Here is a 27,487-nt window from a genome sequence, read left to right as displayed (position 1 = left end):
GACCTTGCCACAGGCTAGTGAGGCTTGAGCTCACTTGTGGCCGATCTCTAGCCATAGCTGTGATTTGGGTGAGGCCGAAGAAGAAGGAGGAAAATAGAAAAAGAAAAAAGAAAAAAAGGAAAAGAAAAAGAAAAGAAAAGAGAAAAATAAAAAAATAATTAAAAGGAGTGCACAGAGGAGAATGTGCTTAGTTATAGGTCAAAGAAAGAGAAGGGAAAAGAGTAAATCATTTTCTCCATTTTTTAAGGTGTTTTTTCATTGATGGAAAATGTTTTGCTTGACTCATTTATTTTCCATGAGCAGAACGCAAGAAAATCCGAAAAAAAATTTCTGAAAATTGTTTTCTGCGAAATGAACGAAACCTTAGTAACACGCTATCGCGCCGCGCTCTCACACGCTAAAGAGGTACTTCCATTTGTCACGAATGGGAAAACTGTCCCCGAATGGGCTACTAAGGTCCGATACGGATATTTTGCCCAAACATCTCACAGACATCCCATCACTAGACAAATAGGGGCCTCTCCCAAACCATACATGACAGCGGGTTGTGATTTTTTTTTATCTTTCTATTTAGTCTAATTTTAAATTTGGAGTCGCCACTAGTCATTATTGGTAGATTGACTAGAAACCTAATCAGGGTCCAGAAGAAATACCACAATTCTGCAAACTAGAGATTCTAAGTAAGGGGACTTGGTTACGTTAATAATCCCAAACTGATATCACTAACGCCTTTTCGGTATCTAAAACGATACGATATGTCTAACGTGTCACACGAGTTTTCAAGGTCTACTCACTAATTCTAATCATTCTAATCGCGGGCTATCAATCAATAATTGGACAATCAATGTCAATCAATCAAAGCAATCCTAAGTTGTCTCTAAAAGGAAGGCAATTCAAAACATTCAATGTCTAATGAAGCCCTAATGGCCTTTTTGTTCAATGAAATGTGCTGTTTTAGGGTTTTTTAGGGGTTGAGACCTCTTTTACCCCTAAACTGAGGAGTTCTCAGTTATGCCACTTGGACACTTAAAAAAATTCAAATTTCACTTTTGATAGGTGGCCACCAGGTTTCTTGGTCATTCTGTGAATTTTTGAAATTTTTGATTTTTTTTTTGGAAAGATTTTTTGATAATTTTGTTTCCCAAAAACTGATTTTTTTTTCTGAAAATTTTTATGGATTTTTCTGAATTTTTATCATTTTTGTGGATTTTCTGACAATTTTTTTTATGAAATTTCGGAAATTTTCTGATTTTTATGGATTTTCTATGAATTTTCTAATTTTCGGAATTTCTAAAAAAATTATGATTTTCGGAAATTTTTTTTTTAGATTTTATGAATATTTTTCTGATTTTTTTAGAATTTTCTGATTTTTTTATTTTTTTGTTATTTTTTAAAATTTTCCCGCCGAGGTGATTGAACTGGGCTGACCGATGCAGACCGGTCCGATTGAGTCGGACCGGCCGGCATTGGCACCGGCCAGCACCCCGGCGGGCATAGTGCCAAAATGGCGCCGTTCGGATCATTTTTTATTGTGGCATTTTGCCGAGCAGTTGGTGGGCACAAGTCATGAGTTAATGTTCTCAAGGCCGCCGGTTTGGATCGATCTCCGGCGACCTTCCGGCGAAGTTTTGACCATTCCACTTGATTCAATGTTGAGTCCATGTTAACCTTTATCAAACTAGCTTGACTAGCTCGCCATCGAACCGCTGCCGGCAGGCGAAAAACGAACCTAAATACCCTCACCTAGAGCAATTCTAACAACTTGATTTGTTAACCGTCGGATTGGTGAATCTAGCGCACTAGCCATCTAAATCGATCAAAATGAATATAAAACCATCAAACAAGATTAAAGAAGGCTAACTTGGATGGCCTATGGCCACGGGAGATGCTTCGGCGAGGTCAGGGCTGCTCCAGCGAGGTAGTTCAGGGTGGCCGAATCGGTCAAATGCAGGTTTAAGCATTCAGCATACAATCAAACAATGAAAAACATGATTAGAAACTCATCTCAGTCAGCAACAAGTTCAAAATTGCAGAGAAAATCACATGAACAACAAGATAAGGCTCAAACAGGTTTTCTGGATTTTGCTAAAACCATGTCAAGGAGGACACTTTACCTGCTTCAACGAAGTGCCAAATGGGATTTTCAGGACAACCGGCGACCGTGGAGCTCTTCCTCAACGCTTAAACTCCAAGCTGGTGGCCTCAGCTTCGCCAGGGAGTTCCTAGACACGATGATCGAGCGCGATTTTCAGGCGCCGGCGACCAAGTTCAACACAGGCTCTCAAGTGAGGAGACTCACCATCCAGACCGATTCGCCTATGCTTTTCCAATTGGAAAAGTACCGATCGCTCAGTCTTGGGAGCCTTGACTCACTCCCTCTCTGAATCTCTCTCTTTCTCTCTCTAACTCTCTCTTTTTCTCTCTCAGAAATTCCGTCGAGCATGTTCTGTGCGCGGGATAATGTTTTTCTTCCTTTTTCTAGCTCGATTTCCCACCAAAAAATTTGTTCCCACCGACCTCCGAGTTTGTTACATCGAATCTCCGATGCTAGCTGGAGATTCTCTAACTGGTAAAACTATTTTTCACGTGCTCAAATGGTCTAGGTAAGTCAGCGAAGTAGCGGGTCGGGAAGATATTTTCCATATTTTTTCATGTGTGGGGTTGAACCGAGTAAAGAAGATGGCCGACCCGGGTCGAGTCGGGTCGGGTCGATCCGACCGACTTGGCAAACCCGGGTTGGTCTAAAATTGCACATTAAGCTCGATTTTGACCTAATTTTTCAAATTTAACCCCAAAATTGGATTCCTCGACACATTTTGCATTCAAATATGAGATTTGTACCAATTTTTATTACAATTAAACCCAAAATCCCCAAATTTTAAATTCGGATAATAGGGCTTTTGTTCAATTCAGTATCTAGATGATCTGATTGGGAAAAATTGATGCTAAAATTGGATTACCCTTGACTGATTAACCCTAGGGATGGTGCTGCCTTGGTTCGACAATTTCGAATTGACCAAGATTCCCAATTTGGGCTTAAAATCCCCAATTTTCAATTGATTTTTGGGGTTTTTCAGTTATTTTGTTAAATTATAAAATTTGACCCACCAATATGCAATTCAAGATCCCTGAATCATTTGTTGTGAAGACACTATGGACTAAAAATGACTAGAAATGACTCAATTGAATTTTTGGTTCAATTTGGGTGTGAATTTGCCCAATTTTGGGAAAAATATATTCCCAATTGAAATTTTTCAAAATTGAAGCAGCAGTGATGAAATTGGAATTAAAATAAACCTAATGACTATTTTTATGGAATTTTTGAACTCCATTTGGTATTTTTCTTGATTTTTCACTCATTTTGGCCAAAAGAAAATAAGAAAAAAAATTCAGAAAAATTTATTTTTGGTTTAGAAATAGGTTCCTAAGCATGGCCAAGGTTCCTAATCCTAATTTTGTGATTTTTAAGAAAATTTGAAAAATTGACTAAAAATCAGATGTCAACACACACTTACACTACAATAGAGTTATGGTTTACCCACAGTTAGACTTGTTAAACGGGTGGGTCGGGTCAAGTTGGAGTCGGGTCATAAATAGTCCGACCCAAATTGACCATTAACCCATGAATGATCCATTTATTTATAATATAAATATCCCAACTCATATCCGACTCGACTCATATTGCTAAAACACTTCTATATTTAACCCAATTGAGGAAAAATTGTTTCTTATGACTTTTTTTTTAAATTATACTGCTAAAACATTTTCATGCAATACAAAGCTAGTGAACAATTTTTATCATTTTTTTATGAAAATTGAGGTTCCGTTTGTTTCGCGAAAAATGCAATATTTCTAGAAAATAATTTCCATGAAGTCATTATCCAAGAAAATAAAAAAAATTCGGTGTTCGGTTGAAACTTAAAAATGAACTAGAAAATATTTTTCGACATTTTGTATGTAAAATCTGATTTGATTTTATTTCGTGCATTCATTTTAATAATTTTTATTTTTTTAAAATCGAATTTTAATTATTTTTTCTTTTTTTTATTTTTCCTTTATTTTGACCAGCTATGACGACCGGCCACAGGTGAGGACAAGCTTGCCGGAGGCCGGTGAAGCTCGAGCTCGCTCGATTCTGACGAGCCGAGTCAAGCCTCGCCAGCCTAGGGCAAGGCTCCACCTCGCCAGATTCGGTGAGGTTGAGCTTGCTTGAGGCTGGGGAGCTCGAGTCTCGCTAGATCGGCGAGGCTGAAGCCTCTCCACAAGTCCGCAAGGCCTTTGCCTTGCCAAAATTGCGCGAGCTCGAGGCTCGACTGATTGGCGAGGCCCTATGGCCAGTAGCTGGCCATGGTCGCCGGCCGTCGCCGTGGCTGGCCACCAACCGAAAATAAAGAGAAAAGAGAAAGGAAGAAATGGAAAGAAAAAAGAATAAAATAAAAAAAATTAAATTTTAATTTTTAAAAAAAATATCATTATAAAAAGGGAGAGAGAGTGTGTGGGTGGGTTGGAAATGGGTTCCAAACTCAACTCATTTAGATCCGTTTATCTTCAACTTTAAAATTTAAAACACATTTAAGATGGACTCTTTAAAATTGTAGTGACCTATTAAATGGGTCATATATGGGTTTAAGACCCGTTTTGATAGGTCTGGTCGCAATAAACCATCAACAAAAATTGTGCGTTAAATGAATTTATTAGCTTTAATACTAAGGAAAAATTTTAGTTCCAACCAGCTGTCACTTTAAAAATAATGTCATTTACCATGACAATTGTCTTCTGTACGATAAAAGCTTTACCTTTTAACCATTTTCCATAATTAGTTCCATATTCCTCCAATGCATATGATTAGCATTAATCATGTCAGGATTATGAAAATTTACTTTCTAATAAAAATGATAAGGTTGTGTTTGGTGGTCTGGATATGTGATCATATCCGGCATTTGGTGATGCACATTGAATTCGATGAATCCGATTGTGTTCGGATAAACACATGAATTAGTAATCCTAGCCTTGGAGTGGATAAGCTTGGATGACAAAATATAATTACGAAATATTACAAAAGAAAGCCTGACCGTTGGTGGTCACGTGAGATTTTCCTTCCCGTCTCTAGCACAATCAAACCCGTGGTAGGCTGCAATCCTTCGTAGTGGTCAACATGAGCTACACTGCACATCTTTTTTTATTCCTCCGAGCATGTTAAATATGTTTATTTATGGAAACAGTGTATCTAACTAACATTTTTGGTGAAGTTACGCGAAGATGAGCTGAATTACATAGTTCTTACGTAATTCATTTTACTTTATTATCACCCTTTTGTACCTTTTTTATTATGACAAAAAAGGTGAGAGGTTTGATGAAATATGCATATATGTTTGGAGGTATAATATAAGCTTTGAATTTAGTTATGAAGATAATATTCAGTTTTATTTAAAACTCATGTGACTAAGTGACCTATGTAAAAACAAGAGATGTTATCAATTTCTGTTCTTTACTCATATTGTTTCTACATGATATATCTTGATTATATTCGTTGAATTTCTTAATACTTGTAGATTGCATTATGTGCTTATGATGCCTTGATCTGAATTCCTATTTTTTTTGGCAAGATAATTTGTATTACTTTTCATGCGCACAAAATTTGATAGCTGTTGCATATTCAGAATTTGTTTTGTAATTATAAAAACGGGGGAGGTTGTTGGAAAAATGCCCTATGTTGTTTTGAAGATGACAAAATAATCAAAGGCTACCAACGTATGTATTGATTGAGTAAACCGGGCGATAGATACACAAAGCCAATATGCAGATGGTGTCCTAACAAGATGAGCTGATATAAGCAGTGCTCTGTCACTATCAAGGGATCGCTGCCACTATTAGGGATGAACAAGGTATTAGGAGCCGAGGTGTCTCAAGCTGAAAGGACATTTATATAAGATGAAACAATGGAAGACCTTGATCAAGGGTGAACAAGTCGCGAAGAACGATAATGACATGGAGGTACCAAGATCTGGTAAATAGTTGGACGGACCTGATAGTGAACATTCCTAGAACGAGGATGCTTCGTAAAGCTTAGAAAAACCATGGAAAGGTGAACAACTAGGTAGAGCCATGATCATCAATATGCTTGGAAGGACTAGAAGATTGAAAATCGGATCATTGACAAAAATATCTACTTATTGACAGCATCGGTGAGGATCAGTAGCAAGAGTAGCTCCCTATAGATGAGGTGGAAGACTGTGATGATATGATAACCAGTGTAAGTTCAATGAAGACTAATGAAGATATCGACAACAAAAGAACAAGCCTAGTATGATGAGGATTCTATGAAGACTTTGCGGTACCATGGCTAATCTTCATCAACTTGAAGTCATGGGAAGCTAACATACTCGAAAGGATCTTTGGATGATTGATGATAAGTCATTCAATACGGTTTGATTGTAGACAACACCAACAAACTAATGATAACAAGCACGTGCTGATAATGAGTGGTGGATCGTGCTGATATCAAGTCATGGAAGGTGCTAGTCAATTGCTAATCTGATTGTTATATAATCTAGGGATAAGTGCACTAGAAGTCTTAAAACACAACAGTGCAATTGAGTCATGAAACTTTCTATAATCAAGTTGTAAAACTTGTCATAAAAGTACAATCGAATCCTGAAACTTTCAAAAAATGCAATCAAGTCCTAAAACTTGCCATAAAAGTGCAATTAAGTTCTCAAAATTTCAAAAAATGCAATCAACGAAGGACTTGATGGGACCAATTTGATAAATTTTAGGACTTGATTGAACTTTTTGAAGTTATAGGACTCAATTACACTTCGTGACAAGTTTTAGGACTTCATTACACTTTTTCATAAATAATACAGCATGTATTAGGAAATAGAAATAGATGCACGTAAATTTATAGTGGTTCAACTTGGAATAAATTTACCTCCACTCTTCTAGACTACCTGCCACCAACAAAACTGGAGTTCACTAGTAGCTCATGAAATATTACAAATGTAGCTTGTGCTGCTTCCACTTAAAGCCGCTTCTACTCGAATCTCAGTAGACCACACTACTAGGAATATACACACTACTATACTGCTTTGTTCACTTCTCAAAAGACTAACAAACAGTGTATAACTCTCAGTGAGTAAGATCAATTTATCACAAAGCGTATAAAGAATTCTTGTAATTTTTGCTAATCATATCTCTCTGTCTTGATGCATTGGTCCTTTTTATAGACAGCAATCGTCGATTTGATCGTTTGACAGATTAATGTAATTGTTGTAGATTGTAATAAAATCACTAGAGATTTGGTTACCCATACAATTGGATCTTTCAGCAATCTTGCCATTTATGTAAATAGAAAGCCGAGTTAGGAAACAATCCTTGTCCAGCGGAATGATAGATTTAATTTTCTTCAGAGTAATTAAATCCGTAATTCTAGACTTGTGATAGGTTATTTTATTCCTACGGATGCACAACAACAATCAAGGAATGTCCAGATCTTCATTATGTCATTTGTACAAGTGTTCTTGCAAGTTCGATATAAGCTTATCATCTTTCCTTGGTTCTGCCCAGTGGTCCAGCTGACAATTCTTGTGTTTATCAACCTTCATCGACTTTTCCTGAGCATGGCTCTGAACTTGACTTTTCTCAAGTTCTCATGAACTTCTCGTTCTCGTCGACTTGTTTATCCTTAAAGTCCTTCCAGTCTTTCAAGTTCTTTCATATATCGTCAGGGATAGATTCAACGGTGTTGAATGAATAATAGATACTTAGACAGAAACAACACTTGCATCTATCTGATAATAATTTGTATAAGATAGTTTTGTCATTTTTAACATCCTAAGGGGTTTTCCCAACTGAATGAAATTTGATGGAGAATTTATTTATTTATTATTATATTTTTGTGGAGCTTGGAGGAAGTGGCTATGGTGATGATGACGAGGTAGTCGTATGGAGGCTTGAGCCATAGGAGAGGGATCTGAACCTTAACTAGCTTAGAGATCGGCCAGACGGAGAGCTTCAGAGCGAGAGCCTCTGAGAGTATGGCGGTCCACACAATCATGCCTTTAGCCAAGAGCATCCAAGCGCTCGAAAACACCACCATTGTTGGTGTCGTGTTGAGCTTTAGTGAGCAAAACCTGAGAGTGAGACAACCAAGGTATGACACCGCCATTGTTTGTGCTATGTTGAGCTTCAAGGTAAGGACACTACAAATGTCATAACTTTCATACGGTGCTCACTTGTGTAATATTTGGAAAAAAAAAGTCAACAAGTCAACAAAAGCTACAGTGGACATCTTCTGATTTTTTAAAAAGAGCCCGAGAGTTCTCGAGAAAGAGAAAGGAAAGAGAGGAAAAGAAGAAAAGAAAGAGAGAGGAAAAGAGAAGGAAGAAGAAGAAGAAGAAAAAGAAGAAGAGAGGGTTTTGCACCGCGGAGCCTCGCCAAGCCGATTCGACTTCATATCGCAACGCCCGGTAAGCACTAGTGCCCCTCATTCGTCCGATTGGAGAAGTTTTCCGATTTAGGGTTTAAATTTGGAATTTTGGGAAATTCGAGCCGCGAAGTCCGATTTTGGAGTCGTTGAGCTACGTATATATATAGAATTGATAGTTTAGGGTGTCATGGAGCTGTACGATTTTACGGATCTTGATTTGGACTTACGGTTTGCCCAATATGAATTTTTGAAGTTGGCCGCACAAGGTGAACAGTGCGCGATCAGGGGATTTTAGGCTGATTTTCATCGGTTTTCGGCTCGATTTTGGGACGGCTAAATTGGGGCTTTTGTAATACTTGGAACGGGCTTTCTTTTGACTATAAATTTGCTAGGATCGGAGTTCGATGGAGAAAGTTATGGCGCGATCAAGTTTCGCGTTGCGGACGATTTGGATAATCGCTTTGGAAGAGCGATTTGTGAGCGCGTTTGAGTCGTTTTGGTTAGCGTCTAAGCTTGGTTTAGTCGAGTCGTTAGTGAAAATGGTGTTTTACTTGGTGTTGACGTCAATTCTCATTTAATTGATAGGATTACGAGATCGTCGGCGAGTTTAGCCACGTTATTTAGTTATGGGGCATTCCCAGGTTAGTGGTGCTATCTTTTCTATGAATTTATAAACTCATGTTTTGAAAGTGATAAGAATTTGAGTATCGTACGAGTTACTAAATCATGTTTGTTGCATAAAATTCTGGATCGGGCAATTACTACCCTCTTGATATTTGAGAACGATTTGAGAAATATCTTGTAAAAATGCGTTCGGTTTGACGAACGAAGTTGAGAAAGATTATGTGTTTTGTTTTGTGAAATCAGTTGGTGATATTGATTGTGGATTATGAGACCTATTATGGATTTGGTATTGTGGATTATTAGAAGATGTGTGTTGGTGCTCAATATCGCTATGAGCCCATTGAGGGGCTTGTGGGTATGCGCATACTAGTCTAGGATATCCTTGTGGGCCGAGCCACCGGTTTATAGTAGGTGGAGACCTTGCCAAGGGGGGAATCTTGGTCGCCTTATCACGGGGCGAGATGCGTGATCATAGTTTGATATTGAGCAATAGATTGGTCGATGGAATGGACCATCGACGTGTGATGTGATATGAGATTCATCAATGGAATAGACCATTGACATGTGTTTTTGACGAGATTGACCAATGGAATGGACCATTGGTTTCTGCTTTGATATTATTGATTTAAAACGAGCATTTTATTGTGAAAATGTTGTGTTAAAGTAGTATATAACATATTTTGAATTGACGTTTGAAATATGCTGGAGTTGGGTTACATAAGCTTTGGTTTGGTCGATGGATAGACCATCGATTTGTTTTTTTTTTTGTTGTGCCAGGGCAAATCCATGAGAGCGATGGCAATGCGGCTGCGGCTCAAAACGGATAATATCGGGTCGGGTTGAGGGATGGCAGTGCGGCTGCGCCTCTACCCCGAACGAGGCCTTCTATGATGAGATTGGCCAATGTAATAGACCATTGGCGTATGTTTTTCGATGAGATTAGTCAATGGAATGGACCATTGACGTGGTTTTTAATAGAGATTGATCAATGGACTTGACCATTGATGTTTATGATGGTTTAAACGAGTATTTCTTTTTTGTATAAAGGCTTGTTTCAATAAAACAACTCTTATGTGATTTGATATGTTATATACTGAATTTGGCTTTTAAAGTTTCGGTATTGCTTTGTACATATGCATAGTGATTGCTCGATCTGCTTAGAAGAGATACGCACTGCTTACTGAGCTGTGGTTGCTCACCCCTCTCTTTTCCCAATCTTTGAAGTTCCTTGGTTAGTAGCCAATAGAGCGAGAGCGATGTCGTTGGGACTTTTGGAAGTCGGATTCCTTGTGGTTTGAGGCTGCGTCCTTCGGGTGGAAGGACGGTCGTGTCACCCCTCATCATGGTAGGTTTTGGGGCGTGACATTTGTTGGTATCAGAGCTTAGGATATGATTTTTAGAATATAGAGTCTATGGGACGTTGTGAGGTTGTGTGTTAGGGTGTGTGTTTCTTTTAAGGTATAGGTAACCGTTGGTTTTGATTCAGAGAAGTATGCTTCGCCTTTGTAAGAGATACAAAAGCAAGTGTTTTGTTACCTTTGACACTGGAAAGTATCTTAAGGTCCTTGAGATGTGGTTTTGACAAGGAGTTGTCGGCGTACAAGGCCGGGACTTTGGTGAGGATTTTGAAGGTGCTGAAGAAGTGGAGAGGCAAGAGACGCCACTTATGTGGCTGTTCATTATATGAGAATCAGGGAGTATAAAACTAGCTTCAGGGTGTACAAGTAAATAATGTAGCAACATTAGTACAGGTTGGAATTTTGCGTTGTGACTAAGATTGCTGATTACTTGGGTAAGGACCAGAAATTCGCGAAGTGTAGGGAGATATTCGATGACCTGATAAACCAAGGACGAGTTCCAAGTGAATCCACTTTCCACATTCTCCTTGTTGCATATCTTAGTGCACCTGTCCAAAGTTACCTTGAGGAGGCATGTAGCATTTATAATCGCATGATCCAGTTAGGAGGGTATATGCCTCGACTGAGCTTGCATAACTCTCTATATAGAGCCTTGGTGATCGGCTCAGAAGTCTTGTTGAAACATCATCTCTAGCAAGCCGCATTCATATTCTATGATTTGGCTATGTCTAGGCTCGAGATACGCAAAGATATTAATGGGGTTCTCATATGGCTGCATAGATATCCGGACACCGTGGACAGAGAGCGGTTCGCAGAACTTAGAAAGGAGATGTAAGAATCTGGCATTGAAGAGACTCAAGAGGTACTTTTGTCTGTACCGAGGGCTTGCTCTAAGAAGGGGAATTTGGACGAAGCCCAAACGGTTTGGCTTGGGTGAAGAACTTCCCTCTCAAGCTTCTGTGTACACAATGGAAGTCTATGAGGAAGTTGCGGAACACATGAAGTCAATGAATTTATTCAAGGAGATGCAGGAGTATCTGGGTTCTGCTACTTTGGCAACATATCATAAAATTACATAGGCGATTTGTAAAGCTCAAGATGTGGAATTGGCAGAATCTCTTGTGGCAGGGTTCAAGAATAGTGGTCTAAAGCCCCTCGGTCCTTCTTTTGTTGACATGATGAGTATGTATTTCAACTTAGACCTACACGATAAACTAGAGTAAGCTTTCTCCTTGTGCCAAGAGAAGTGTCAGCCAGATCCCGTAATATATGGCATATACTTGGATTCTTTGGTGAGGATCGGTGACATTAGCAAAGTCGAGGAGATTTTTAGTGAAGTGGAGCAATTGGCATTAGTGGAGTAATTGCAACTCCATTTTAAGTGGGTATTTATCCACTGGAGACTATGTGAAGGCAAAGAAATTATACCATCTTATGTCGGAAAAACTATGAAATGAACCAGTCTCAGTCAAAAGCTTGACCCTATCCTTAGATTGGGAGGAAAAGCTATTAAGAAGCTGGTAAGCCTCAAGCTGAGCTAAGAGCAATGGTGGACAAATAGATTTTGACAACCAAACTAGTTTTGAACGGTATATCAGTAATAATCGGAATGCAAATCCTGGCATTGACTTGACAGTCATGGAAAGCAAAGGCATTTCAGGGGAACTCATGTTTAGCTCATCCAGAGGAGACATGGGCCCTTTCTAAGAAACTGCAAAGGATTTCCAGTTGCTGTTGTGGCCATCGGCGGTGTTCTGGTTTCAAAAGACACGAAAAGAAGAAAGAATGGGATCTGGTTCCTCACAGTCTTCGTACTGAAATCGATTGCTACGACAAATTCAAAGCCTTGAAGAGAGCCCTTTGTTGACCTGCCATACCACTTGAAGTCCTCTTTCTTGCACTCGAGTGTATTTCCCAAGGGTTAACTCATTGAGCGTGGGAGGTTACTTTGATTATGGATTTGTAGACAAGAAAGAAGGCATGACGGAAGAAGGAGTAGCCTAGGACTACTTAAATGAGCTCCTGAATAGAAGTCTAGTAGAGGGCTTTTAAAACAAGTGATGGAAGGATCGAGTATTGCTGTATCCATGATTTTCTGCTGGATATTATTACTTCAAAGTCGAGCAACCAAGGCTTTGCAGAATAGTTATAGAAAAATATCATAAATGACCGGACAAAGTTCGTCGTCTATCTCTACGGAACAGCCTGCAAGCTATCCAATAGAAAAGGTCATTGTCTCAACTACATTCTTTATACATGTTTGGGGTAGAGATCTTGCATGGATGCTATTCTAAGTAGTGAAGGAGACTGCTTACTGTTCTAGACTTGCAAACTCCTCCTTTGACAAGGTTCTCAGCTCAAGTTGCTGAGTGGTGCTACTTAAGATATCTAAGTTTCAAGGGTAGCAAGGTGAGAGCTGTTCCAAATTCCATAGGGAAGATTCAAAACCTAGAGACTTTAAACCTTAAACACACATGTCACAGAATTGCCAGTTGTGATCTTGAAGCTCCAACGACTTCGTCATCTATTCATATGTCGTTATGGAAACACATTCTACCCACGGTTTAGGTATGGCTTCAAGTCCTTAGAAGAAATAAGGGCTCTATTGTCCCTGCAAAAGCTCTATTACATACAAGCTAGTGACGAGAGAAACAACAGCTCAATGAGAGCTTGGAGAGCTGAAACAATAATAAGTTAGCCGTCTTGAAGTTGAGAAAAGAAGATGGAAGGAAATTGTGCTTATCGATTGAAAGCTTCAATCAATATCTCTGACTTCAGTTAGTGAAAATGAGATTGTTGATCTACAACCCCTCTCTTCTCCACCACCAATTCTCCAGATAATCTGCTTGACAGGACATCTCAAGACATTTGTATGAGGAGCCTTGATTTTCCTCCATGCTCAAAATGAGTGGCTGAACCTAGAATGCATATAATACTTCTCAAGAAGTATGAGTGATTGAATGACTGCAATAAATAGGTATTACTTTGTGATAAAAGTTTAAATGCATAGTTTAGGGTTTCTATGGGTCTATAAATGGCATTAAGCATCTGATAAGCATTTATGTGTGACGTCCCTTCTCCTAAGATACGAGAAGGGTCTAGTGGGATGGTGTGTATTGAACTTTGAACTTATTGGTATCGATGATGATGATGGTACTCGTTCACTGGATGGGAAGAAGGATAACATGTACGGAGTTTCGGAGAATTAATTCCTTCTTCGAGTTGTTCTAGAAAGACTTTTCTCTCTCATGAAAAGGAAATCTAGTTTGAAGATTTACATGTACCGCAAACTAAAGATTTTACAAGTATGGTCAGACTGGTTTCCATTTCTAGTACTTATATGATAGAACTATAAGTTACTTTTTATGATCAAATAATTCCGGGGGTGATGATAAACTTGAAATAGAAAAGAAAGCAAAATCGATATTTATCATAGACGTAGCGGAAGCGTAGTGGATCTTTGGAATGTCCTGGTAAGCTTAAAGAAGCAAATGTGTTTATTGAGAACATACATTAAGATCCAATGGCAAAAATTGCACTCAAAAGCTACTTGGGAGTCTGAGGAGGAGGAAAAATGCAAGTGTTCGCATTTGTTTGATGGTTAAGCTAAGTTCAAATTTCGAGAACGAAATTTTTTAGGAGGGGAGAATGTAATATTTGGAAAAAAAAAAAGCCAACAAGTCAACAAAAGCTACAGTGGACATCTTCTGATTTTTTTAAAAGGGGCCGAGAGTTCTCGAGAAAGAGAAAGGAAAGAGAGGAAAAGAAGAAAAGAAAGAGAGAGGAAAAGAGAAGGAAGAAGAAGAAGAAGAAGAAGAGAAGGAGGGTTTTGCGCCGCGGAACCTCGCCAAGCCGATTCAACTTCGTATCGCAACGCCCGGTAAGCACTTGTGCCCCTCGTTCGTCCGATCGGAGAAGTTTTCCGATTTAGGGCTTAAATTCGGAATTTTGGGAAATTCGAGCCGCGAAGTCCGATTTTGGAGTCGTTGAGCTGCGTATATATATAGAATTGATAGTTTAGGCTTCATGGAGCTGTGCGATTTTACGGATCTTGATTTGGACTTACGGTTTGCCCAATATGAATTTTTTAAGTTGGCCGCACAAGGTGAATAGTGTGCGATCAGGGGATTTTAGGCTGATTTTCATTGGTATCCGGCTCGATTTTGGGACGGCTAAGTTTGGGCTTTTGTAATACTTGGAACGGGCTTTCTTTTGACTATAAGTTTGCTAGGATTGGAGTTCGATGGAGAAAGTTATGGCGCGATCAAGTTTCGCGTTCAATTTTCGCATTGCAGACGATTTGGATAATCGCTTTGGAAGAGCGATTTGTGAGCGCGTTTGAGTCGTTTTAGTTAGCGTCTAAGCTTGGTTTAGTCGAGTCGTTAGTGAAAATGGTGTTTTACTTGGTGTTGACGTCAATTCTCATTTAATTGATAGGTTTACGAGATCGTCGGCGAGTTTAGCCACGTTGTTTAGTTATGGGGCATTCCCAGGTGAGTGGTGTTATCTGTTCTATGAATTTATAAACTCATGTTTTGAAAGTGATAAGAATTTGAGTATCGTACGAGTTACTAAATCATGTTTGTTGCATAAAATTCTGGATCGGGCAATTACTACCCTTTTGATATTTGAGAACGATTTGAGAAATATCTTGTAAAAATGCGTTTGGTTTGACGAACGAAGTTGAGAAAGATTATGTGTTTTATTTTGTGAAATCAGTTGGTGATATTGATTGTGGATTATGAGACCTATTATGGATTTGGTATTGTGGATTATTGAAGGATGTGTGTTGGTGCTCAATATCGCTGTGAGCCCATTGAGGGGCTTATGGGTATGCGCATACTAGTCTAAGATATCCTTATGGGCCGAGCCACCGGTTTATAGTAGGTGGAGACCTTGCCAAGGGGGGAATCTTGGTCGCCTTATCACGAGGCGAGATGCATGATCATAGTTTGATATTGAGCAATAGATTGGTCGATGGAATGGACCATCGACGTGTGATGTGATATGAGATTCATCAATGGAATAGACCATTGACGTGTGTTTTTGACGAGATTGACCAATGGAATGGACTATTGGTTTCTGCTTTGATATTATTGATTTAAAACGAGCATTTTATTGTGAAAATGTTGTGTTAAAATAGTATATAACATATTTTGAATTGACGTTTGAAATATGTTGGAGTTGGGTTACATAAGCTTTGGTTTGGTCGATGGATAGACCATCGATGTGTTTTTTTTTGTTGTGCCAGGGCAAATTCATGAGAGCGATGGCAGTGCGGCTGCGGCTCAAAAAGGATAATATCGGGTCGGGTTGAGGGATGGCAGTACGGCTGCGCCTCTACCCCGAACGAGGCCTTCTATGATTAGATTGGTCAATGGAATAGACCATTGGCGTATGTTTTTTGATGAGATTAGTCAATGGAATGGACCATTGACGTGGTTTTTAATAGAGATTGATCAATGGACTTGACCATTGATGTTTATGATGGTTTAAACGAGTATTTCTTATTTGTATAAAGGCTTATTTCAATAAAACAACTCTTATGTGATTTGATATGTTATATACTGAATTTGGCTTTTAAAGTTTCGATATTGCTTTGTATATATGCATAGTGATTGCTCGATCTGCTTAGAAGAGATACGCACTGCTTACTGAGCTGTGGTTGCTCACCTCTCTCTTTTCCCAATCTTTCAGGTTCCTTGGTTAGTAGCCAATAGAGCGAGAGCGATGTCGTTGGGACTTTTGGGAGTCGGATTCCTTGTGATTTGAGGCTGCGTCCTTCGGGTGGAAGGACGGTCGTGTCACCCCTCATCATGGTAGGTTTTGGGGCGTGACAACTTGAGTGTCATAATTTTTTTTTCTACCATATGCCATAAATATCGTTCACTTGAGTGCTATAACTGTCCATTGATCAATTAAGTGCCATAACTTTCAAAAAATGCTCACCCAAGTGCAGGAAATCCAATGTGGTATGGCACTTGTGGTGAATATATTTAAAAAATTGTGACACTCAACTGATTAATTGAAAAGTTATAGGACACTCGAGTAATTGGAAAAGTATTTTTGGTACTCAAGTGAGCACTATACATAAGTTATGGCATTCAAGTAATCGAAAAAAAAATTATGACGAAAGTTTTGACATTTAAGTCAGCGTCGTATGAAAGTTATGGCACTTCTAGTGTCGAATTCCTCATATATTCGCATATGAAACAATTATGATATATTATTTGATTATTATAGAATGAGATTATTGCATATAATAGACTAGTTAAAAACATTATGATTGAGAAAGTACAGAGGGAAGTGGAAGACACATTCATGAGAAAGAAGGTAAGAGATCCCGTAAAAATAGAAGCATCTTTTTACATCGTGCACTGGAAAGCAAAGCATAATACTTCTAGTTTTATCCAATAAACACCAATAAAATATGAACGTTCAAATAAATAGCTTAAGATGAAACAGTATTCTAACAGTTGATATTACTAATGAATTCTTTTTGTTTGTCGATTAATATGAAATTGGTTTAAATTTACAAAAAATTATATGCATTTTATATTGTTTGATTATAATATATTACCTAAATCAAATTCGAATGAGCAAACTCCCCAATCTATGCAATGCACCAGTCTTTAACTAGCTAGTAAGACAATTGTTACTAGGATTGCAAAATTTAACAGACCTGGGAACTCAACGAACAAGTCAGGAAATGCTAGAGTATAGAAGTGCATCCCATTAAAAGTAACGGACGGCCCTGCATATATAGCGTCTTCTTAAAATGTGTGTGTATATATATTCTCTGGATAATCATCGTATCAGAGCCAAGGGGGTATTTTGATTATCTTAACAAAAGAATTTTAGTGGGATTGTCGAGTTTGGCTGGAACCTATCTTGGGTGAGGTGTGTTTAATCAGTAGTGGTCCAGGCAGTAAATCCTTGAAGGTTAGCGAGTTTAATCATCGTAAGTTTTCCAGATTTATCAAGAGAGACTATCACCAGAAAGAGTAAATTAAATAGGTAACGCAATAATCTTTAGATTACGAAAACTATCATATTGGGCAATTAAACGAAGGGGCTAGAAGATGCTTGAGTATTAAGAAGGCATCCCCACATTAGCAGTAAAACATTGATAAAATTGCTCATATAATTTTTCCCAACCAGATATCACTTGCAAAAGATATCATTCTGGCCATATAAAAACGCCTTGCATTGTGAAACAAACAACCTAGGAATCCATATTTGTTACCAAAAACAAATAAAAAAGACAGTGACTAGATCCACAATTCCTTAATGCACATGATGAGCATTAATCCTGCCAGGATTAAAAAAAACGCCCTAATAAAACCCTAAAAATCCTGAATAAAATGGCTAGAAGTCTTGAGGACATTCTGTCTTCACTCGAAGGTTTAGGCTCCGGTGTCTAGAAGTTCACTAAGTGCTGGCCATTACGGAGCCACTATCGATTGCTCAGTCATGCTAACATTGCTCCATTAGGCTATCACTTCATCGAACTTCTTTTCTGGAAGTAATGGCAACATCCAGAAGGCCTCCTACTAGTTCTTTTAGATGGAACGTCCTCGGGACTTCTTCTAGACATTGGAGCCTATGGCCTTCAAATGAAGAACATCATGTTCTCCACATCAGCATGCAGCTTGCAGAATCGCTCCTCATTCAAACCAAGTGATGAGAACGATGAGGATGCCATCGAGGAGAATGAAGATGCCATCGAACTGGGAGAATGCTCCATCATCGCTTCGTGATACAACCTTCCTCTGTAGGCGGCGAGATCAGCATAGTACACAGGCGTGACCAGAGACACTGGTTTGGTGCATCGAGCAAACATAAAGCATAAGCTGTAAATTAACTTCTCCAAGTGGTCGGAGCTAAACTTGTGCTCGTCCAAGAGGACATGATAGTGGGTTGGCTTGCTCGTCCCAAGGCCGCCATAGTGGCTACACAGATAGAAATCGAATTCAAAAGGATGCACGACTGTTGTGTCCACGACTGTCCCTGGTGGCACGTTGCCTGTGGGACCCCCATCAACGTCTCTCTCTGGGAAAAGACGAGTTTGGTGACGCTTCTGAGCCACGATGATTGTGATGGTTGGCCTGTAATCTTTCCCTGTGAAAGCCTTCTTCAGATCCTGCAGTTCTTCATTCAGAACCATATCGAATTGGCTTTCGCTCACACCATCGCGAAACAATACGAGTTTCCCGGGCCTAACTCGATTCAGATGGGCATATGTCTCGACGAGCTCAAGACACATGTCCCCGATGTTGACAATTTTCTCTTGCCGATGGAGCTGAGGTCGCACCCTCGCAGCATAGCGATTGGCAGCAGGCCAGTTGACGGTACCAACAACGGCAGCAAATGATGGACTGGTCGTGTTACGGGATGTGGGATGGTTGACATCGGCACCAATGAACATCACATGCCCCTCACCGTCAATGTGCGGAAATCGATTGAATAGTTCTACGTTGCTGCCCCCAAGCTTGGCATTGATCTTGAGTGCCAGATTAGCGAGATACTGATCGTTCGCTTTATTGGCGTGCCCGGAAAGGCAACACTGAGTAACTAATCCAACTTGAGTCTCACAAATCCATTTGAGGTGCTTGTAACCGATGTCCCTCCTGGACATAATGCAAAGAAGGAATTGAGGACGCCATCTCCCGACTCTGCAAGCGCGGTCGTTGACATTCTCCAACAGCTCAGTCAATCTTGCCACGTTGGAGAACATGCTCATCGTCGCATCTTGATAAAAGAGCGGTTCTTCCATGCGAATTCCCAAGTTTCTGCATCGGCCAATAAGCTTTTGGATGAACAGCTTACAGTTGAGTCGATTCCGGTCCAACGCGCTGAAATCAATGATGACCCATCTTTCAATCCGCTTCCCATCCACAACCGATTTCCCAATTAGATTCCAATGGCATTTATCTTTATCAACTTCTATCTTGATCATCTTGCCATTCGAAGTCCCCAGCTTCAACTCGGGAGGTTTGATGACCCGTCCCACTACTTTCGTCATGTTCATGTCGACTTTGATTCCAAAGTTTTGGCTGACGTCTCTGCAGCAACGTAAGAAACATTTTAAATAAACAAGACAAAATCAAAGACGAAAAAAGATAGTCATAATAGTCCGGTGCTTACTGTGATATACGTTCATACCTTCTTTGTCAATCAAACGCTATGTGTATCCTAAAGTATATGCCTTTTTATGCAACCATTTCATCGAAAAAGAAAATAGAATCCACAATTATGTGTTGTATAGGTGACTATAAAACAGCACCAGTATTACCAAGGAAAAAATAACGAGCATGCACAAATTATAAATTGACTACAGTACAAAAGGATGATGAACGCCTCATGTGCATAACCACATTAATTGTTGTGATCCGCAGGCCAAGTGTGGACAGAAGCAATGATGGGGATCCACAATTACAGCAAAGAACAAGTGTGTTAGAATTATGATAATAAGGGTAGAATTGTAATATTGTGTTTAGAGGGGTTTACGTTATGTTAAGTATATATATATTGTAATCCCTCATTAAAACATAATAAGAAACATCTTTATCCTCTCAAACATGGTATCAGAGCTGGTTGAGAAATCCTAATTTACCGCCATTGGCGGAACCCTAACTCTCCGGCAAACCTAGACTCTCCGGCGAACCCAGACCGGCGACTCAGTCCGGCGAACCCAGACCGGCGACTCAGTCCGGCGAACCCAGTCCGGCGACTTAGTCTGGTGAACCCAGATCTGGTGGCTCACACTCAGTCTGGCGAACCCAGATCGACGACTCCCATCAAGTCTTGTCGCTTCTGTTGGTGACTTCCCAGATCTACTTCTGTTGACAACTTCCCAGATCGCGGAACCCAGGTCAGCGATCTTGCTTGCATAGAGACCCGGCGGTCTCGCTCTCTTGCGCCGGCGGTCTCGCTCTCTTGCGCCGATCTTTGTCGGCCCCATTGAAGGTTCAGCTGAGCACTAACATGCTCTGCTCTTCGAGCCCAGTTGAAGCCGCCACTGTTCGTTTTTTGTTCGCACGACGAAGGTGAACAGCAACTTTTTCCAAAATAAAAAATATCGAAAAAAAAAAATTTATGTTGCTCAGTGCAGCGACGATCACTGCCCAGTGGATGCAGTAGTTTCAAGTGGTAATTCTTCGATTTTGACTTGATGGATATATGAATTTTCCATAAGTCATTGTGACTAGTTTTGATCCGGTTGAACCATCAAAGCGGTGATTATATTTGGCTGGCTGTGTTGTTGGAGACTCTGGTGATTATATTTGGCTGGCTGTGTTGTTGGAGACTCTGTTGTTCAGGTTGACTACTTGTTTTCTTACGAAATTATTTGTGGGTTCAATCGTATCTTCCAATTACTGATGGCTGCTGTTGCTGGAACTTCTGCTAGTTTGCCACATTTACAATTGACTTCTGTTGAAGTTTATCTTACTGCTACCAAACAACGCGATTATCTTACGTCTACGGCCCCATCAGATCAAAGTAAGGTAGCTGATTGGATTGCTGGTGATGCATTGATTCGTACATTGTTATGGAATAGTATGGATTCCAAAATTAGTCCCCATTTTATTTAGTGTACTGCTAAGGAGATTCGGGATAAATGTGCTTTACTATATTCTGGCCAAAATAACATGACACGGGTTTGTGATACATGGGAGGCACTATTTGACCTTAAGCGTGGAGATCAGTCATTGACTAAATATTATGCTCGTTTCACGACACTATGTCGACAGCTGGATACTTATCTTCCCGCTTCAGATGATGCAGCCACTCTTGTCAAGAGACAAGAGGATCTTCGGGTTATTCTGTTTCTAAAGGCGTTGGGACCTGAATATTCTTCACTACGTCAACAAATTACTTCTCAGAGCTCTCTTCCTTCAGTGGATGAGATTTTCTCTCAAGCTCTTCGTTCGACACCTACTGAGAAGATCTTCGCCACAACTTTGGAGACAAGTGCTATGGTTTCTCATAGCACTAGCGGACGTGGAACCCGGGGTCGTGGTTATAGGGGTCGTGGACGAGGTTTTGTTCCGATTGGTGGTCGTGGTGGTCGTGATGGTGGTATTGGTGGTCGTGGCTCTTGCTATTGCAACCATTGTCAGAAAAATGGACATACCGAGGCTTATTGCTATACTCTTCATTCTGAGCTTCGACCTACTGTTGCTGCCTATGTTGATTCTCCGGCATTGACTTCATCAGAACCTCCTATTGCGCATGGTATATAGGTGATACTGTTACACTGTCACGAACTGAGTATGTTACGTGGCTTCGTTCTCAACAGGTGACAGGCTCTTCAGCTCCTACTGCAACTTTAGCACAGACCACCAAAGGTAGTTCATCTTGTTTACTGTCTACACTATCTGACTCTTGGGTTATAGACTCTGGAGCCACTCATCATATATCTGGTAACCATAAGCTACTGTCTTACTTTCAGTCCATATCTTCTGAAGTGTCTAATTCTGTTACATTAGCTGATGGTTCACAATCTCATGTTTCTGGTACTGGAGTTGCTCGTTTAAGTCCTTCTCTCTCACTGTCTTCTGTCTTACACCTCAAATCTCCCTATAATTTGATTTCTGTTAGTTCATTGACTAAGGAACTGAACTGTTCAGTCACCTTTTCTTCGTCTCGTTGTGTTTTTCAGGATCTGAGGACTGGACAGATGATTGGTGGGGGACATGAATCAAATGGCCTGTACTATCTTGACAAGGAAATAATGGCTGCTGCAGCTGTGAAGCGCACATTCTCTGATGTGTATCGAATGCATTGTCGTGCTGGTCATCCACCACCGAACATTCTTCGACGTTTATTTCCTAAGTCTGAGTCTGTGAGTACTTTTCAATGTGAAGCTTGTTAGTTTGGTAAACATTATAGGACTTCTTTTCCTTCTCGTTTTCAGAGTCGTGTGTCTAGTCCATTTGAGTTAGTTCACTCAGATGTTTGGGGTCCGTGTCGTGTTTCTAATACTTCTGGTTTTAGATACTTTGTTACATTCGTGGATGATTTTTCTCGAATGACATGGTTATTCTTAATAAAAGATCGTACTGAGATTTTTTATTGCTTTCGCCTATTTTACTTTGAAGTATTGAATCAGTATAATGCATCTATTAAAACTTTACGATCAGATAATGCTAAAGAATATCTTGCCTCCTCTACTGGTTTTCGATCCTTTCTTGAATCTCATGGTATTCTTCATCAAACATCGTGTTCGTACACTCCACAGCAAAATGGTGTAGCCGAACGCAAAAATCGTCATCTTCTTGATGTTGCTCGTTGTCTTATGTTTCATATGCATCTTCCTAAACATTTTTGGGGCCATGCTGTACTTACAGCATGTTACTTGATTAATCGGCTTCCAACCTCTGTTCTTCAGGGGGAGACACCATTTTCTGTTTTACATCTAAACCTTCCTCCCTTTGCATTACCTTTACGTGTCTTCGGTTGCATTTGCTTTGTTCATCGTCTTTCTCCGGGTCTTGATAAATTAGATTCTCGTGCCGAGAAATGTGTCTTTGTAGGGTATTCTCGAACTAAAAAGGGCTATAAATGCTATAGTCCTACTCGTCGTCGTCTGTTTGTGTCAGCTGATGTGACTTTCTTTGAGGATCAAGCCTATTATGATACTCAATCAAATCCTACGGTGACTACTGAAGGTGGCGAGTGTGTCCTCCCAGCACTTCCTCCACTCTCTGTACCTCCAGCACCATCAACAGGATTTCAATTTGCCGAGCACACATATCATAGACGTGCTGCAGCTCCTCCCACGGTAGTACCGGTCCCACAAACATCTGATTCATCTGTCCCTTCATCAGTTGCGACACCATCCTCTGATCCTGATCCACCCATTGCTCTTCGGAAAGGTACACGTTCTTGTGTTGGTCGTCCTGTAGATCGCTATGCTCACTTTTCTAACCTTTCTTCTTGTCTTCGTACTCATCATCCCATATCCAATTTCTTATCATATGCTCGTTTGTCTCCTACCTTTTCGACCTTTGTCTCGTCCTTGTCCACTATTTCTGTGCCCAGTAATGTTGCTGAAGCTCTTGCTCATCCTGGATGGCGACAAGCCATGGAAGATGAAATGAAGGCTCTTCTTGAGAATCGTACTTGGCAGCTCACATCATTACCTACAGGCAAACAACCTGTTGGTTGTCGTTGGGTTTTCACTGTTAAGGTTCATCCTGATGGTTCTCTCGATCGATTGAAAGCTCGGTTAGTTGCCAAAGGATATACTCAGACATATGGTATTGATTATGATGATACTTTCTCACCTGTCGCCAAAATTCCATCTGTTCGTGTTCTTATTTCCCTAGCCGCACACTTTGGTTGGCATCTTCATCAATTGGATGTCAAAAATGCCTTCTTACATGGTGATTTGGCTGAAGAAGTCTATATGGAGCAACCACCTGGGTTTGTTGCTCAGGGGGAGAATCTGGTATGTCGTTTACGTAAGGCCTTATATGGACTTAAACAGTCTCCTCGTGCTTGGTTTGGTAATTCACTGATGCAGTTATCAAGTTTGGGTTAAAACGATGTCAAGTAGATCATTCAGTGTTTAGTTCTGTTTCCTCAACTGGTTGTGTTCTTCTGGTGGTATATGTCGATGATATTATTATCACTGGTAGTGATTCGGTTGGTATCCAACAACTTAAGCAGTTTTTGCATACAAAATTTAATACTAAAGATCTGGGACGTCTACGATATTTTCTTGGAATTGAAGTTGCCTACTCACAGGCATGCATCAATTTATCACAACGAAAATATGTGATTGATATTCTTAATGAGGTCGGATTTCTTGGAGCAAAATCAGTTGATACACCTATAGAACCTAATGTGAAACTTGATGCAGAAAATGGAGATCTGTTACATGATCCAGTGAAATATCGAAGATTCATGGGTAAGTTGAATTACCTTACTGTTACAAGGCCTGATATATCCTTTGCTGTGAGTGTAGTGAGTCAGTTTATGAGTTCCCCTCGTACTACTCACTGGAATGCTGTACTGCGAATTATTAAGTACTTGAAAGGAACACCAGGTAAAGGACTACTTTTCAAGAATTATGGTCATCTGAAAACTACAGGATTCTCTGACGCAGACTGGGCTGGATGTCCTACTGATAGGAGATCTACATCAGGGTATTGCATATTTCTTGGAGGTAATTTAGTTTCCTGGAAAAGTAAGAAACAACATGTGGTTTCCCGGTCGAGTGCTGAAGCAGAATATAGAGCTATGGCACATGTGACAGGTGAATTGATCTGGTTGAGGATGTTATTGTCAGAAATTGGTGTGTCAACATCAGATCCATCAACATTATATTGTGATAATCAATCAGCCATCCATATTGTGAACAATCCTGTCTTCCATGAGCGAACCAAACATATTGAGGTTGATTGTCACTTTATACGAGGGAAGGTCCAGAAGGGGGAGATCATTCTTCAACATGCAAGGACAGAGGATCAACTGGCAGATATTTTTACAAAATCCTTACGAGGGAATAGAGTGGATTTTTTATGTAACAAGTTGGGACTACTTGATATCTATGTCCCAACTTGAGGGGGAGTGTTAGAATTATGATAATAAGGGTAGAATTGTAATATTATGTTAGAGGGGTTTACGTTATGTTAAGTATATATATATTGTAATCCCTCATTAAAACATAATAAGAAACATCTTTATCCTCTCAAACAAAGTGTAACATACCCGCAAGGTCCGTTGTTTGACCTTATCATGTCGCAAATGGACTTCTTTCTGATATGTGGGGGAGGCAAGGAAAGTTTCTTCAGCACGAAAGCGGCGTCTCTATCCAAGTTCTCCTTTGGGTAACTCTGCCCCTCGACCAACACACAGAACTCCATTGGCACATAGTTTTTCTTGTTGTTCTTGCTAAAATCCAAGCAAGGAATGTCCTTGTACTTGATCTCAATTTTGTACTTCTCCGAGAAGTAGTTCACCAAGTTGATCTTCTTCATCTTGCCCTCAGAGCTCTTGCAGTTGAAAGATATCGAGCGTGTGGTCTCTTTGGTCAGCCTCACGAACGTATAGTTCTGCTTGGTCTTGCGGTGGGTCATTGTGACCTTCACCCCCTTCAAGGCCTGCTCGACTTCCCTCCTGTATCTTGCAAACTGGCCGATGTTGAATCCACGTATGTGCTCCTTGAGGAAATCGATGACCAACATCCTCTTTCGAAAGGCAATGACCGAGTAATCAAGAGACAACGCGAGGCCTTGGGAGGTTGGCTTCAAGCTGTGTTGGAATCCCCTGAACGCCGCGATGCCACACTTGAGGTCGTCTGCCTCATGATACTCAAGGGGATAGAAGTGTCGGCCAACTGAGATCATATGCCTCGCAGGGTTCTCCTTCATCACCAGATCCATGCCTTGCAATATGTCGCGTGGGATTGACAGCAAGTTCCCAGCCAAGTAGTCCTTCAACTTACGAAGCTTGAGCTCGTTCACGAGCGTGATAGTGCATTGAAACGAAGACTCCTCATTGTATTCTGTGGACAATATCTTCACGTTGTACATCCCGCAAGGTAGCAAGATCGCACTAAATATGTTCTTCTCACCATCATAAGCAGTCATAGATAGAGGAAACTGCATACGATTGTCGGAGAATAACTTCTCCTTGATCTGAGATAAAGTGGCTTTTGATAGCCTCACAGGATGACCGCGCCTCGCAGGCGCCTCAGGCTTGATGTCAACATCATAGTGCCTTATGATGATTTCAGGATTGAAGGTGATAGGAAAATTGTTTACAAGAATCCTAACGTGCCTAGCAGCCAAAGAGCCACCTTTGTCGGGGCGTCTGACGGGGCAAATCTTATCTCCATTTCCTCGGGAAACCAGATTAAACTCCGGCTGGACAGAAACAGCCCGAAGATCTGTCAAGAGAACACAAACCACATCAATTGATGGTACGCATTAGCTTCAGTCACTTTGTTAGAGGTACCCTATGTGTGGTTCACTTATAATTTGTGTATACCTTTTTTAAATTTTTTATTATTTATGGTTGTAAAACTGATGAAATGCAAACATAAAATAACAGCAACTATGCACCATTTTGCAGATTATTATCCTGAAAGAAAAGGATGAAACTCATGACTTTGTTTTTATGACGTCTGAATGTTTAACTATTAAAACCCCAGCAATTTAAATGCATCAATTATGCACCTGACCAGGATAAAAACTAAACTCAGTATCGTATGTGTTGAAACATTATAAGTGATATGTGAATTGAATGGAAAATGACATGATTCATATGCACAGAAAAATGCAGAAAGAAAGCATTTCCGATCTCTGAAAATGCGATCAAAAGATCCTGAGTTTCAGGCCATTTGGAACACTTCTCTTTCCAAAGAAAATCAATCAATATTCAATCAGGTATGGCACCGCGAAGGCAACGTAGATGAGGCAAATTATACGTACCAGCTATAGGCTCGGGCTCTGGATACAGTGAGGCATCATATCCAGGATGACGAGCGTCCTTATCAATTGGTGACCGACTCCTAACTCTCCGATGAGATTCTCGGGAAGTGTTCCTTTCCCCACCACGACCACCCCTTGCACGTCGGTGGTCTCGTTCACAATCGGGATGGCCATGACGATGATCCCTATTCTGGTTTCTCTCTTCCCTCTCGTGATACCTATCAGGTTCTCTCCACCGGTTTCCATGTCTGTCCATGACGTCTCTCTTTTCGGGTCAGGAACAGTTAAACGATTTACGGACGTAATGCTTTTACGACCAGAGAGAAACGAATGTACACCGGAGCGAAAATAGAGAGAGATGAAGAAAGGGGAGTAGATGTACAACAAGAAAGGTCAAACCGGTACGAAAGAGAGAGGTCTCGGATGCTAGGAATTTATAGCGGCGGGGCAAGCGAGAGAGATTAAGCGGCTTTAGGGAAAGGGCCAAGACAATTACGGAAGAATCGATGAGTGTCTTGGCGTGCTTTGTTACTGAAAAATAAAACTAAAGACAACATAAATTAGTGTCCGTTGCTAAGAAGATCAGTTAATCAGATCTCAACATTCTTGACGGGTTTGCCCCGTCCTTTTTT

The 27,487-nt window shown here is 40.3% G+C and overlaps 1 protein-coding gene and 1 pseudogene across 1 annotated transcript; one reads left to right on the top strand and one right to left on the bottom strand.

Annotated features, from left to right (window-relative positions):
- Positions 1–8,036: 8,036 nt before the first annotated feature.
- Positions 8,037–13,619, top strand: LOC130136783 (pentatricopeptide repeat-containing protein At2g15820, chloroplastic-like; annotated as a pseudogene).
- A 4,067-nt stretch (positions 13,620–17,686) lies between these two features.
- On the bottom strand, positions 17,687–27,101 carry LOC115689501 (protein argonaute 2). The gene is made up of 3 exons (XM_056307117.1): positions 26,882–27,101; positions 25,132–26,311; positions 17,687–19,475 (listed from the first exon to the last, which is right to left on the bottom strand). Exons 1-3 carry the CDS (start codon positions 27,099–27,101, stop codon positions 18,023–18,025), a joined length of 2,853 nt encoding a protein of 950 aa, XP_056163092.1. The 3' UTR covers positions 17,687–18,022.
- Between the last annotated feature and the right edge of the window lie 386 nt (positions 27,102–27,487).

This window comes from Syzygium oleosum, unplaced genomic scaffold (assembly GCF_021117445.2).
Source record: "Syzygium oleosum isolate NSW1041296 unplaced genomic scaffold, Sole_v2.1 Sole_v2.50, whole genome shotgun sequence".
Classification (NCBI taxonomy): Eukaryota; Viridiplantae; Streptophyta; class Magnoliopsida; order Myrtales; family Myrtaceae; genus Syzygium; species Syzygium oleosum.
Note: the sequence above shows the minus strand (reverse complement) of the source record. Positions and strands in the feature narration are given on the sequence as shown.

Bases quoted from the DNA above. Each gene is read 5' to 3' on its own strand.
- LOC115689501 (XM_056307117.1), bottom strand. From the start codon at position 27,101: ATGGAAACCGGTGGAGAGAACCTGATAGGTATCACGAGAGGGAAGAGA. The intron at 26,312-26,881 runs GTATCCAGAGCC...TTCTCTTGACAG, and splicing joins CCTGGATATGATGCCTCACT to ATCTTCGGGCTGTTTCTGTC. The intron at 19,476-25,131 runs GTATGTTACACT...ACGTTGCTGCAG, and splicing joins TCAAACAACGGACCTTGCGG to AGACGTCAGCCAAAACTTTG.